Source organism: Gracilinanus agilis, chromosome 2 (genome assembly GCF_016433145.1).
Source record: "Gracilinanus agilis isolate LMUSP501 chromosome 2, AgileGrace, whole genome shotgun sequence".
Taxonomy (NCBI): Eukaryota; Metazoa; Chordata; class Mammalia; order Didelphimorphia; family Didelphidae; genus Gracilinanus; species Gracilinanus agilis.
In genome coordinates, this window is record NC_058131.1 from 33,935,520 (window position 1) to 33,949,232 (window position 13,713).

The 13,713-nt window shown below is 44.7% G+C and overlaps 1 protein-coding gene across 1 annotated transcript in view; it reads right to left on the reverse strand.

Annotated features, from left to right (window-relative positions):
• REEP1 (receptor accessory protein 1) overlaps positions 1 to 13,713 on the reverse strand; it is a 135,449-nt gene that overhangs the window by 40,228 nt on the left and 81,508 nt on the right. Inside the window, exon 5 of the mRNA XM_044663068.1 lies at positions 10,001 to 10,114. Within this exon, the coding sequence (XP_044519003.1) occupies positions 10,001 to 10,114 (114 nt within the window). The remainder of the gene's footprint in view (positions 1 to 10,000; positions 10,115 to 13,713) is intronic.

The window sequence follows — 13,713 nt, forward strand, 5'->3', positions numbered from 1 at the left end:
AACGAATCACTGTGAGAACTTAAACCCAGGAGACCCAGGAATTATGTTGCAATTAGCCAAACAGTGAACTGATGGAGAGATATGATGAAACCAATTCCTAGCTATTTAAATTCTTCTTTAATTCGGTTTAAATCCACTACTATGGGGTATCAAGTATCCTTTTTGTAACTTCCAGCTGTTTTGGAAGACAGTTTGTAACCAAAAAAAAAAATTTGTACTTAAACCTTCTGGTTGGAGCACAGGTTGCTATGGAAACACTGGAAGAGAATGCTCCCTTCACTTTCATGTGGTACCCTATAAGTTGGGCATAAAAGAAGTAGAAACCTGGAATACATTATTAATATGGGTTGAGGAATTCTGGGATTGGAGAAAAGACAATCATGAGGTTCAAGCTAATGGCACCCATATGGCTATGGCACTAATTTGTCTTTGTTTTTTTAAAACAGCCACATGGATGGGGAGGGGACCTAGAACAGAGGTATTGTTTTTCCTCATCCTCCTTTGAGGTTTTCTCCTTACACCAGGGGTGGGAGTGGGGAGGAAGGGACAGGGAATGTGCCAAGGTTAATAATAACTAACATTTATGTAGCACCTACTGTGTGCCAGGCCCTTTATAAATATTATCTTATTTATTCCTCACAACCCTGGGCAGGAGGTGCTCTTATTATACCCATTTTACAGATGAAGAAACTGAGGCAAGTAAGAGCTGTCAAGAACTGTGCTAAGTGTTTTATAATTATTTGATTCTCACAACAATCTTGGGAAGTAGATGGTGTTAATATCCTCATTTTGTAGATGAGAAAACTTAGGCAAACAGAGGTTAAGTGACTTATCCAGGGTTATCTGGCTAGTAAGAAGATGAGGGGAGATTTGAATTCAGCTCTTTCTGATTCCAAGGTTGGTGCTCCATCTGCAGTACCATTTAACTGACCCAAGACAAGATGGGAAAGCGTACTAATGCCTATCCTTCCATTGATTGTAAGCAGGTAGTTCTGTCTCTTCTAAGAGAAGAGAAATAAGGGATCTTGACCCCAAACTGGTCTGAAGATTTAAAGTATCGTCCACATGAATGTGTAGTAGAGGTGCTTTTTCATTCAAAATACAAGCATTTGCTGTGAAGGATTACAATAACATAAACACAAAGAGTATGTAAATGAGAAGTAGAAGGCTGCATCATTAATTATTGCGAGGATGAGTCCTGGCCCTGGAGAAGAGATGAGGAAAGTGAGCCTCCCTCCCGGGGTTAGAGAGCGGGGATTGTGGGTACGGAATGTGGCACCATTCGGGCACCCTGACTGTGCTCATTTTACTTGTTTTCTTCTGTTACAAGGGAAGGCTTGGCGGGTAGAGGGTAGGGGATGAGTGTGAGTGTGAGTGTGAGAGAAGGCCAATATCCAGCAATGCCGGCTAAAGCAAAAGATATCTATAAAACTTTAAAATTTTCCGTGAGTCAAAAAACAAAACAAAACAGTATCCTTGAGTCTGGGATTGAGGTAAGAATGACTTAATAGTTAAGAAACCTCCTTCTAAGTAAGAACTTGTTCTTTGGAACCATTGACTTCATTCTTTAATGGTTTTGTTCAGCTACGTGCAGATTCACATTTTCTATTTTTAAAAGCACAATTAAGTGGAAAAGCACATTCCTCTCCCTGCCTGTTAAGCACAGCTACTAGAAGCCTAGTTGTTTGGAACAAGGGGGCATAATGAAGACACTATTCGTCAACCTGGTAGCAGTTCATCCTAACTTCAGAGAGGATATAAATGACTAATCAAAAAAAAAAATAAATAGAAAGAAGGAAGGTGGGAAGAAAGGAAGGAAAGAAGACAGGCAGGAAGGCAGAGAAGAAGGCAGGAAGGAAAGAAGGAAGATAAGAAGGGAGGAAGGAAGGAAAGAAGACAGGCAGGCAGGAAGGCAGAGAGGAAGGCAGGAAGGAAAGAAGGAAGATAAGAAGGGAAGAAGGAAGGAAAGAAGGAAAGGAAGAAGAAAAGGGAAAAAGAAGGAAGGAAAGAAAGGAAGATAGAAATGCCTAATAGACCTACTCAAGTAAAGTAAAAAAAAGCAAGTGCCACAAGATTAGAGATGTTCTACAAGTGGGGTGAATTCTAGGATGAAGTAAATCAAGGCAGACTTTCACCCAGAGCTTATGGAGCGGAGCTCAGTTAATTGTTGTACTTTGTCCAAAACCACAGAGTCCATAGAATAAGGTAGTACTTATACCTTTCATTTCTTTCCCTTGTTTTCTCTCTATTACTAGCGTTTCTGAAATGATGTCAAATCCAGTAAATGGAAAAGTTTCTAGTGAGAGAGAGAGTCACTTGTCAAGACAGAAAGAGCTGATGAAGTCTAGGAGATAAAACGTATCAGAGAAGAAGCAAAATAGTTGAACAAATGATTTGAAGGAGGCAATAGTGGTTTTGTGGATTTAGTAAGCATCATTTATTAATCATCTGTAGGGTGCAGAGCACTAGGACAGTAGGATGGGCAAACATTATCTCAGATGTCCAGATTACAGTCTTACAGAAGAACTAGATGGATTCGATTCGATTCGTTCAACATTCAGTAGTGAGGAGTATGGGCAAGGCAATGTGATAGGAGCTTGGCGACCATGGAAATTGAGTTCTTTCCCTAGGTGGAATGATGGATTCGTGGCTGTTAAGGAGTCACCTTGCTTACCTTCTCCAGGAGAGGCAGCAGAGCTGATGCTAAGGAGCAGGGACCACTGTGTACCTGGGAGGGTTGGGCTTACACGAAAGGAGGGTAAATTTTGGGCTGGATGTGGAGAAAGGTACTCATCCCAGCGCAGGAACAACTTCCTCGCAAGTGACAAGAAGCTCTGGGTCCTGGGCTGTTTGACATTTTTCTTAATGACTCGGAGGAAGGCTTTGATGACACTCTTATTAAATGTGCAGAGCACCCCAAATTAGGAAGGACGGCTAACATCCTGGACAGCAAAGCCAGGATTCAAAAAGCTCTTGACACACTAGGACATACAGTGGGTCAAATCTAAGAAGGTTAGATTTATTCCTGTTCAATCTCAAATCTTACGCAGAGGCTCAAAAAACCAATTTCATGGGTTCAGGTGGAAGCGTGGTTTGACAGCTTATTTGAAAAAGATCTAGGGGTTCGGCGGACCTCAAGCTCAAAATGAGTTATCAGTGTGCTGTGGCAGGTCCCCTTACCCCACGCCCAGAAAGCCAATTTTGTAATCTTAGGCTGCACTGAGGCATAGCTTTTAGGATTAAGAGGCCACGGTCCTAGGGTGTTTTGTTCTGGTCAGACCCCATCAGTTCTGGGCAAATATGGTTTAGAATGACAGCAATAAACAGGAGGAGAGCAACCAGAATTGTGAAGGGGCCCGAGGGCCTCGGAACTGGTGTGAGGTTTGATAGAAGGAAACGAGGATTTTTAGCTTAGAGAAGATAAGACTCTACAGGGACATGACAGAGCTTTGTTCATGTACCTGAATGACACGACTGTCATGTGAAAAAGGGATGACTTTTTCTGCCTTGGTCCCAGAGAGCCGAATTAAGAGCCTGAAGGGGCAGTGGGTGGCAAAGAGGCCAATTTAGATGTGATCTTAAGAAAATGTTCTAACAACGAGTACTGGTAAATCTCACTTTTGGATAAAAGTGGAAGGAGCTGCCTCGAGAGCCAGTAAGTTTCTCTTCACTGAAGGTTTCACGAGAAGGCCACATGATCTCACCTTGGAAATGATGGCCTGGGGTTTCCCATTCAGATCTGGGTTGGAGTTGATGGCCACCAAGATCTCCTCCAGGTCTGAGACCCCAGCATCCTTGGCCCTTGAAAACGAGATGGGGCTGCCTGACCTCTGAAGGAAACCAGAGCTAAGAAGAAAAAAACCTTGGTGGGTGGGTTCTTTCCCGTGCCTAATGATTGCCTTTGACAGCCAGACCCATGAGAATATCCTAAAGTCAGAATAATGGAAGACTGTTCTCACTAGAGCCAATGAGTAGAAGGAAGGCAGACTTAACAGCAAAAGATGTGGGAGGTAAAGGGAGCCATAGAGACAGAGAGATCAAGTCCACAGTAGCTCATCCTCTACTTTCACTGTCAAGGAAATTGGCTCACACCCCAGTCAATTGAACTCCATCAAATATAATCTACTATAGTAAGAACCAAATGAAGGATGGGAATTCCTCTTTGAAATTTCTCTCTTCACTTTCCCTCCCATTTCAGTTCAAGGCAATAGGTACTCAGAAAGCTCAGTTATGTGTTGATCCCTGCTCTCTTATTCAGAAAGGAAACTCGTGGCTTTTATCAAGGTGTATCTATTGCTGAGTTGTGGGTGGGTATCATGGGTAGAAGGAAGGAGGAAGCGTCAAGTTTTGAAAATGATTTAGAGTGCTAGGTCCAGACAACTTCCCCAAGAGATCTGTGGGCTATACTAGTATTATTTTAAAAAAATATTCTAGTACTATTAAAATATTGATAGAAAATCTGTTATGTGGAACGATTCTCTGGGAGAGGAAGGAGAAGAAATTTCAGGAAAATTTCAGGTAATATAAAAGCAAAAGAAGTTACTAAAATTTTTTTTAAATTGGTTGAAAAGGGGTGGGGTTATTTAGTGTACCAGGACAGGAGTTGAAGGGCACTCGATATCAAAAATATCAAAAAGATTCAAGCATATCCGACCACAAATCTCTCATTTCTAACCCTTGGTAGGAGTGGAGGCAGCTGGAAAAAAACATGGAACCTCTAGGAGAGGGATAGAAACCTTTGAAGGGATGTCATCGGGCATGGAACTGGGAGGTGTGAAATGTCTCCTGAAAGGAGAAAGCACATCCATGATATCAGCACCATGAGGCAAAGTCCCAGTTGCCCCACTCTAGTTCCCACTCTCTCCCACACTTACATTATTCCTAGAGCATTAAGTTGGGCAGGAAGGCTCTTTCCTTAGAAAGAAAGGAAAGTAGCCAATCAGACGGGAGGTTTCAAGGCTACATATCTGCTCCTAACCCACTGAGCTGCTCACATTGTGCAGGTTGTCTAAGGACTCCTCTCCACGTGCAGTCATTGCCGGGATTAACTCTGATCTGCAGCTATGGACTCAGTCGTGAGTGTGTGTGTGCGTGGGCACACGCTCATGGGGGCTTTTTTCCCCACTTGTGCATTTAACTGCTTTACCAAAAAGGAAGGCATGTTTTTAGGAAAGAAGAGGCGCTCTTCTCCTTTCAGAGAACCATCTGAGGGGAGGATGAATCAAGGCACACGCTACAGAAAGGTTTCGTAATTGCCACCTGAATTTAGCAGAAAGCTTTCGCCGCTACATTTGTTTTGACTTAACAGAAGCTAGTTTCAAGCTAAGTTACAACTTGATGTACATGATCCTTGGGAAGTTTCCGCCATGTTTTGTTCGCATGATGGAGCTTTTTCTTAGAGTGTGACATTCCTTTGAGACTGTAGCTTGGATTGGAGAGAAGCCTTGGCCCAAGAATAGGTGAGAGCTGGAGGGTTTCCTCAGCTAAAGGACCCTCCCCCAGGGGATGAGAGAGCGACTGTCCCCCGGAGTCTCTCTGAAAGACTGGCGGTGGCTCATTAGGTGCTGCTGTTGGCCACGGTTCTACCGAGACCATCCGGGGGTTCAAGTTTGAAGCAGACCTGGAAAAGGATGACCCCTGCAAAAGTTACTTTCAGAATAAACATAAGCAAACACAGAAAAGAAAGAGGTAGACTAGAGAACGGAGAAAACTTTGAATAAATACGTAACGAAATTCTGGCAGGGTTCAGATCTGTGATTTCCCTGGTGAGGAAACCCCCCCCACCAACACAGGTTAGCCACTCATCTAGAGGGTAAGGATGGGAGAACTAGTTTGCCTAAGACCCTGAGAGAGTCTGTGACTTAGGAAGGGTTACACAGCCAGTATTTGCCAGAGGTAAGACTTGGCCCCCGGGTCAGAGGGATGCCAAATATGCCACATGGCCTCTCTTGTGAAAAGAAGGTTAAAAGATGAAGATGCAAAAAACCACATTTCACATAAAAATTAGAAGATAATTTTTTGTGTGTCACTCAATCATGCCCAACTCTTTGTGACCCCATTTGGGGTTTTCTTGGCAAAGATACGGGAGTGTCTGCCATTTCTTTTTCCAGCTCGTTTCACAAATGAGGAAACTGATGCAAAACAGGGTTAAATGACTTGTTGAGGGTTACATAGCTAGCAAGTGCCTGAGGTTGGATTTGAATTCAGGTCTTTCTGACTCCACGTCAGGCATTTTATCCACTGTGTCACCTAACTGCTCAAGAAGAGAATAGCAATTTTTATTAGGAAAATGAGGAGGGCAGAGGAAGGGGAAAGTCAGGGGAATGGCATTGATTTTCTGGATATTTATTCGGGAAGGTTGGACTCACAGACTTGGAATTTTAAAACTCTAAGTTCTAATCTCCATTTGTCTTAAATGTAGTAGAGTATGATAAGCCTGGGGACCAGGGGAGGCCCCAAATAGAAGGCTCTCTAAATAGATTCCCATTTGCTACTGTTCTTAACAACTCCTGCTACCATTATCTGCAAGGGGATTCCTCTCTTAAGACTCTAGAACTCATACCATTTTCCTGTTCATTCTTCCTAAGGAATTCTTCTCTATCCTAACCAACATGGCCAGCTCTTTTTTTGGGGGGGGGGCAATGGGGGACAAGTGACTTGTCCAGGGTCACACAGCTGGGAAGTGTCTGAGGCCAAATTTGAACCCAGGACCTCCCATCTCTAGGGTTGGCTCTCAATCCACTAAGCTACTCAGCTGTCCCCATGGCCAGCTCTTTTGAAGTGTATGATGATTAGATGACAGTTTGAGTAGTGTGGAAATCTCACAACTGTGAAATGAGAGGATCTGGGTTCAAATCTTCCTATCACTCTTCTTGAATAGTTTGCCCGAGTTCAAGTGCCAGGTCCAGGCTGAGTTCTCTCAGCGTCCTTAACTGAGTCCCTGAAGGAGTCAAGTATTTCTTTATGTCGGAACATTGGCCTTTAGGTCACGGCTGCCCTCCCTGCAGTGCCCGGCCCAATACTGGAATCTGGACTCCGATCAAAGAATCATAAATCAACCCAGAACTGGCAGGGACCTCAGCGGCCGTGTGCTTCAAGCCCTGGTTTTTGTAGTAGATGCTGAGCTAAGCTGACTTGTGCCGTGTCACGCAGGTCATAAGCAGCAGAGGCGGAATTTGAAACCGGAACGAGAGGTCGCTCCATTATGTCTCCTTCCTGCACCCTCTCTTTCTCTCAAAAATCCCCTGAACACGCCTCTCTTCCCTCCCTCCCGCCCTCCTCACTTGGGCCTCCTGAACTACTGTGGCTCCCCAAATGTTTCTAGCCTTCCGTCTACGGCAGGCCGGGCGCTCCAAGGCGGGATCCCGATCGACTCTAAGCAGGGTCCTACCTCCTTAACGCCACCAAGCCTTCCCTTCTCATCCCCCTTTGTACATTCCAAGCTGACGATTCAATTTGGTTCAAGTCAACTCCATTCAACTCAACTCAACCCAGTCCAATGGAACTCAATCCAATTCAGCTCAGCTCATCTCAGCTTAAATCAATTCTACTCATCTCCATTTAGCGCAATTCAATTCAACTCAGTTCAGTTCAACTCAACTTAATTCAATTCAACTCTACTCAGCTCAATTTAGCTCAGTTGAATTCAACACAAATCAATCTCACTCATTTCAACTCAACTCAACTCAACTCAATTCAATTCAGTAAATTTTTTTTAAGCCCTTAACTTCTGTGCATTGGTTCCTTGGTGGAGGAGTGGTCAGGGTGGGCAATGGGGGTCAAGTGACTTGCCCAGGGTCACACAGCTGGGAAGTGTCTGAGGTCGAATTTGAACCTAGGACCTCCCGTCTCTAGGCCTGGCTCTCCATCCACTGAGCTACCCAGCTGCCCCCCAATTCAGTAAATTTTAATAATTCTCATAAAGAGCATTATGTCCTGGGCACCCTAGGCTAGGCACTGGGGGGTTCAAAGATGAAATAGAGACAGACTGCCCCGGCCATTTAGAAGCTTACCTTCTAGTATGTGCTCATTTCCAGGCCAAAAAAACCATAAAATCAACATCTTAACACCTTAATGACCAGCATCAGCCAGGCTGGAAATCTCCCAGACCTCAAAGAAGCATTAGGAATGGGGACAAGGGGTGGGGCAGGGATGATGTTTAGATAATCCGCAGAGAAAAGATTGCTAGATTTGGAGTCAGAGGACTTTGCTGGATTGGCACCCCAGCTCTGTAACCTTGAACAAGTTCTTAAACCTCTCCGGGCCTCAGTTTACTGATTTGTAAAATGAGACAACTGGACCAGAATCATCGGTGATGGGTAAACTTTATAAAGAGGGGGCTAAAGGAAAGGAAATGCTCATCTTTCAGTCTGTTTCTAAGGCAACTCTTTCGAAGTTTCATAGTGTTGTATCCCACTCATTGTATTTGTCAGGTTAGGAAGAATGATTCGAGGCCAGATAGGACATTTCAGGGGGCCACATCTGGCTCACAGGCCGTAGTTTGCCCATCACTGGACTAGATGACCTTGAAAATGCATTTCAACAAGTCTAAAACTATGACCCTATTATTGAAAGAGTATTTTTAATTGCTGTAAAAATGGGGGAAAAGGCAACATAACAGAGTGAGGAAAGCAAAGGAGCCGGGGAGGTACCATGAAGAGTAGAGAGCTGGTCTTGGAGTCAAGTAGATCTGGATTCGAATCCTGCTTCAGACCCCTATTAGCTACGTGACCCTGGGCAACATGTCTCAGGTTCAGTTTTCTATAAAACGGATGGAGATGTGGAATTCGGTGACCTCTGAGGTCTCTGGTTGTAAAACTATGACCCAGGGATAGTGATTAGGATGATAACACTAATGATAGGAATAACTGCTAAATAATGACAATGACCAAGGTTAGAATTGGAAGAGGGTTGAGAAAAAATGCCTCCCTCGTTTCACTGGAGAAGTGTGACGTTGTGTATTTGGCGCCCGGATGTCAGAAACAGTGAATGTTGGTTAGTTTCCCTCCCGTCTTTGTTATCCTTGTTAATGGAGGAATGACTTGTTGGATGGGAGAGGGAATAAGAGATATATTTGGAAATGAATATGATGTGAAAACAAAATATGTCTGAGAGCAATCAGATGGCTCAGTGGATAGAAAGCCAGACCTGGAGACGGGAGGTCTTGGGTTCAAATCTAGCCTCAGACATTTCCTAGCTGGGTGACCCTGGACAAGTCACTTAACTCTCATTGCCCAGCCTAGCCTTAACCACTCTTCCACGTTGGAACCAGAAAACAGTACCGATTCTAAGGCAGAAGGTAAAGGGTTTTTAAAAAGGCATCAACCAAAATGAGATGAAAATGATATTAAGATTTCCCAGAATCTTCTCTGTGCATCGTCCCCTTTGCTCCTCATGACTCCATGAGTTAGAGGCATTCATTGCCTCCATTTCATAGAAGAGAAAACTGAAAATTGGCGTCTAAGGTCACAGGGCTGGTAAGCAGTCAAGGGTGAGATTAGAACCCAGGTCTGCCTGACTTCAAGTGCCCAAATCTTATCCATTGAAGATTACTGAATGCTGAGTATTCTGCTAAGAGTTCCAAAGAGCCGTGATGAGAGAAAAGATAAGAGAATCTCTTCAGTGCCTTCTTCTCTGCTCTTTTCCTTTCCTCCTCCAAGCCCGGAGCCTCAGGGCTGATTTCCTTCCTCTTTGTTCAGTCCCTTGGTCTTGGGGCTCAAACCTTCCCTCCCTTTCCCGAGTTGTTGTGAAGTCTACCTGGGATGCCCAGCTGGGGAAAGAAAGGCGGTACCCCTCCCTCCCCCCTCCCCGCACCCCCCACTCTCCCAGACCCCCAGCTTAAGGGCCCCCCCTCCCGGTCCACTTCTCCAAGAGCTGGCAGACATGCGGGCTCTCTACAGTTGTGACCAAAGAGCGCTGAGCCAGTGGGCAGAGGGGAACAGCTCGGGAAGCCTGGCAGGACAGAGCAGGGCAGCTCCGCCTGGCTCGGCTCTGGGGTTACCTTGGAAGCAGCCATCACAGCGGCGGTGGCCGCGACGTTCAGCCCCCGCTTCCCAAAGTGCACCAGGGCATCATAGCTCCGGTCTTTGGCTTGGACCAGGCAGTCATCGATTTCCTGTCAAACAAAAAGCACATTGAGCGGGTCTTAAGTGCCTTCACCTCCCTCTCCATCCCCTCTTCTCTGGGTTGAGCCTGGTAGCTCACGGTGGAGCCCTGGCTGGGATAGGGAGAAAGAATGTTGGATCTGAAGCCAAAGGACCTCGCTTCCCTGCTAGCTGACACTTAGCTTCCCTGGGCCTCAGTTTCCTGCTCTGTAAAGGGAGGAGGCTGGGCTAGATTGTCCTAATTCCTGTAACTCCTCCCCATCTTGTTCAGTTCAATTGAGGGAGCATTTATTAAGCACCTGCTCTGTGCCAGGTGCTGTGCCAGGCTCTGGGAATAGAAAGACAACGATGAAACCGTTCCTGCCCTCAAGCAGTTTCTAGTCTACTAGACGCAGAACAACTAGAGCTCGCAAACTAGAAAATAATCCAGTATATTCATATCTGTGAATGGGATGTCTGTCGTTGGTGAAGACTTGTAGCCAGCCTGTGAAGAAGAATGGCAGCTCCTGGAGGGCAAGGGCTGGCTTTTGTGTACGCCAAGCACCCAGCACTCATGCATTGTAGATTTTAAAAAATGTTGGTTGAATTGATTTGGATTTGGAGTGTGAAGGAAAGAAAATGGCAGAAGTGGGACAGAAGCAGAGGAATCCTGGTATAAATGTTTAACAACTCCCTCCCTGGGGGATGTACGGGGAATATATGCCGACACACTTTGAAGTTAGCTCTGCGTTTTGACATTTTCTCCCTAACTTTCTTAATTCTAGATAATCAACAACAACAGAAATCAAGTTCTTGGGGGCAGCTGGGTGGCTCAGTGGATGGAGAGCCAGGCCTAGAGACGGAAGGTCCTAGTTTCAAATCTGGCCTTCAAATCACACTTCCTAGCTGTGTGACCCTGAGCAAGTCACTTATCCCCCATTGCCTAGCCTTTATTGCTCTTCTGCTTTAGAACCAATACACAGGAGGGATTCTAAGATGGACAGTAAGGGTTTAAAAAAAAAATCAAGTTCTAATTTGCCTGTCATTTTCTATGGTATAAATGCTCAGATGGAAAGCTTAATAATTGGCTCTCCCATCTGGGTAGAAGCGTTTATGAGCAGCCAGAAAGCAAACACACAGCCACATCCCCATGCTACGCTAACAAGGTAGGTGGCATCTGTCACCTGTTTCCCAGAAAGGCTCTCTAGAGCGACAGACAGAAAGGAGCCTGCTATGCTGTGCTGTGTGCCAAGAAGGGATGGCGTTTGCAGTGGAGCCAATTGTGAGCCAGGTACCAGGAGGCTGGGATTCTACTGAGTCCCACCTTGCTGCTACTTCCTAGGCAATGTGACCATGGATGAGTCACTTTGTCTCTCTCTAGCCTTTGGGTTTCTCTCTTCCAGATTAAGGAGTTGGGCATGATGACTCCTAGTGTCCTTTCAGTTCAATAAAATCCAACAAGGACTCATCAAGCGCCTGCTGTGTGTCAGGCACTAAGAATAGAAAGACAAAATGAAATAATCTCTGCCCTCGAGGAAGTCATACTCTATAGGAGGAGCTCTAACATGCTGTGGTCATATGGTCATCTCGATTCTCATTGTAACTTTCTTTTTTTTTTAAATCCTTACCTTCTATCTTGGAATCTTAGAATCAATCTATGTATTGATTGTAAGCCAGAAGAGCATTAAGGGCCAGACAATGGGGGTGAAGTGACTTGCCCAGGGTCACACAGCTAGGAAGTGTCTGAGGCCAGATTGGAACCCAGGACCTCTAGTCTCTGGGCCTGGCTCTCAATCCATCTAGCCACTCAGCTGTCCCCTCTCTTAATAACTTTCTCTTTATGTTGAGGAGGGAACCAAAGGCGGAAGGTACAGCTGTAACAAAAGATAGATCGATATAGATGATATGTAGGTGATGACGATAGGCAGATGATAGCTAAATGAGACATAGGTAGAGAGAGGGTAGACAGATGGACTGGGAAGTGAAAGAGAGAAAGATGGATGGACAGGTTGAGGATGAATTGGTTGGTAGATGGATAGATGAGAGATGACAGATAGATGATGGATGAGGTAGGTGAGAGATAACGATGGTAAGAGATAAAAGATGGAAGGTCGATGGAGGGATATGCGTTACAGAGACAGATGGCTCGATTGATAATGGATAGATGGAAGCTAGGTGGATGAGATGAATAGATGATAGATCCTAATGAGAGATCTAGACAGAGAGATGGATAGACAGATGATACATGGGTGATAGAGACAGACAAAGGATGGATCCATTGAGGATAGATGATAGATGGATAATCAACAGATGGATGAGATAATGACGATGATAGATGATAGCCAAAGAGACACATAAATAGATATTAGATAGACACTCGACCTGTGATTTCATTGACCCAGGGCACTCTTAGAAGAGGAAGTTCCCTCTACCCATGTGGGCCAGCACTACCTCTACAACTTTTAGAGATTGCCTAGAACCCGGGGTCCAAGAGAGAAGAAGTCACTTATCAGTACACACAGATCCCTGCTGTCCTCATATTGACTTAGATTAAAATGTAATGTTATCTATGTTTTATTGTGTTTTTCCTTATTGTGTTAAATATTCCCCAATTATATTTTAATCTTTTTCCTGTGACACTGTGGCTAAGAATGGGGAAGGGCTGAGATTTCTGGTCTAGCGCCCCTAGAGGCTGAGTGATTTAATCTCTATGTTCCAGAAGCAGCATGAACCTAGGTCTTCTTGGATCTACAGACAACTCTCTTTTTAGCACACTAAGTCATGTGTTACTCACCTCCCTTGTGGGTGTGTGTTTATAATTGTCAGGGAACAACACTGTTCACAGCATTATAGGTTTTATAACTAAAAGGGACTTTGGAGATTGTTGAGTTCAAATGTGAAAGAGAAGGGACCTGAGACCCAATGAGATGGAGTCCAGGGGTCACACAGATAATAAGTGGCAGAAGCACGATGAGAACCCAGATCCCCTGACTTCAAATGTAGTGCTTTTTCGTATAAACTCTGTTTTTCATTTTATGAAGAGAGAAACTGAGGGAGAAAGCAGAATGGGCCCAAGGACACTGAAAAAGTTAAAGGTAAAGATGAACACATGACCAAGGCCCCTGGTTCCATTCACATGTACTCTGGGAACTATTTTGGAGTTCTGAATTTGTTCTGATCAAATGTTTCAAAAACATGCTGGTTCTGTTGTGGTTTGAACTGGTCTACCTGGTAGTTTGGGGAGATTTGGTTCAAATCCCAGGGCAGTAAAATTATATCTCGATATTAGGGTTCCGTCTATTTGGAAGGCTCAGTACACTGAAGACAGATGACTGGATCTGGGTCAGTTCATGTTTCTAGTTCCTAGTCACTTAATAATATTTCCCCAGGAAGTCTCTGTAGTAAACTAGGACCCTGGCTGTGTGACCCTGACCAAGTCGCTTAAACTCTTCTATTTCTACAAGGCAGTGGGTGGCACAGTGGGTATAGCACTGAGGCTTGAGTCAGGGAGACCTGAGTTCAAATCTATCCTCAGACACTTACTAGCTGCAACCCCAGGTAAGTTATTTATCCTTTGTTTGCCTCAGTTTCTTCAACTGTTAAATAGAGAATGATAATAGCACCTACTTCC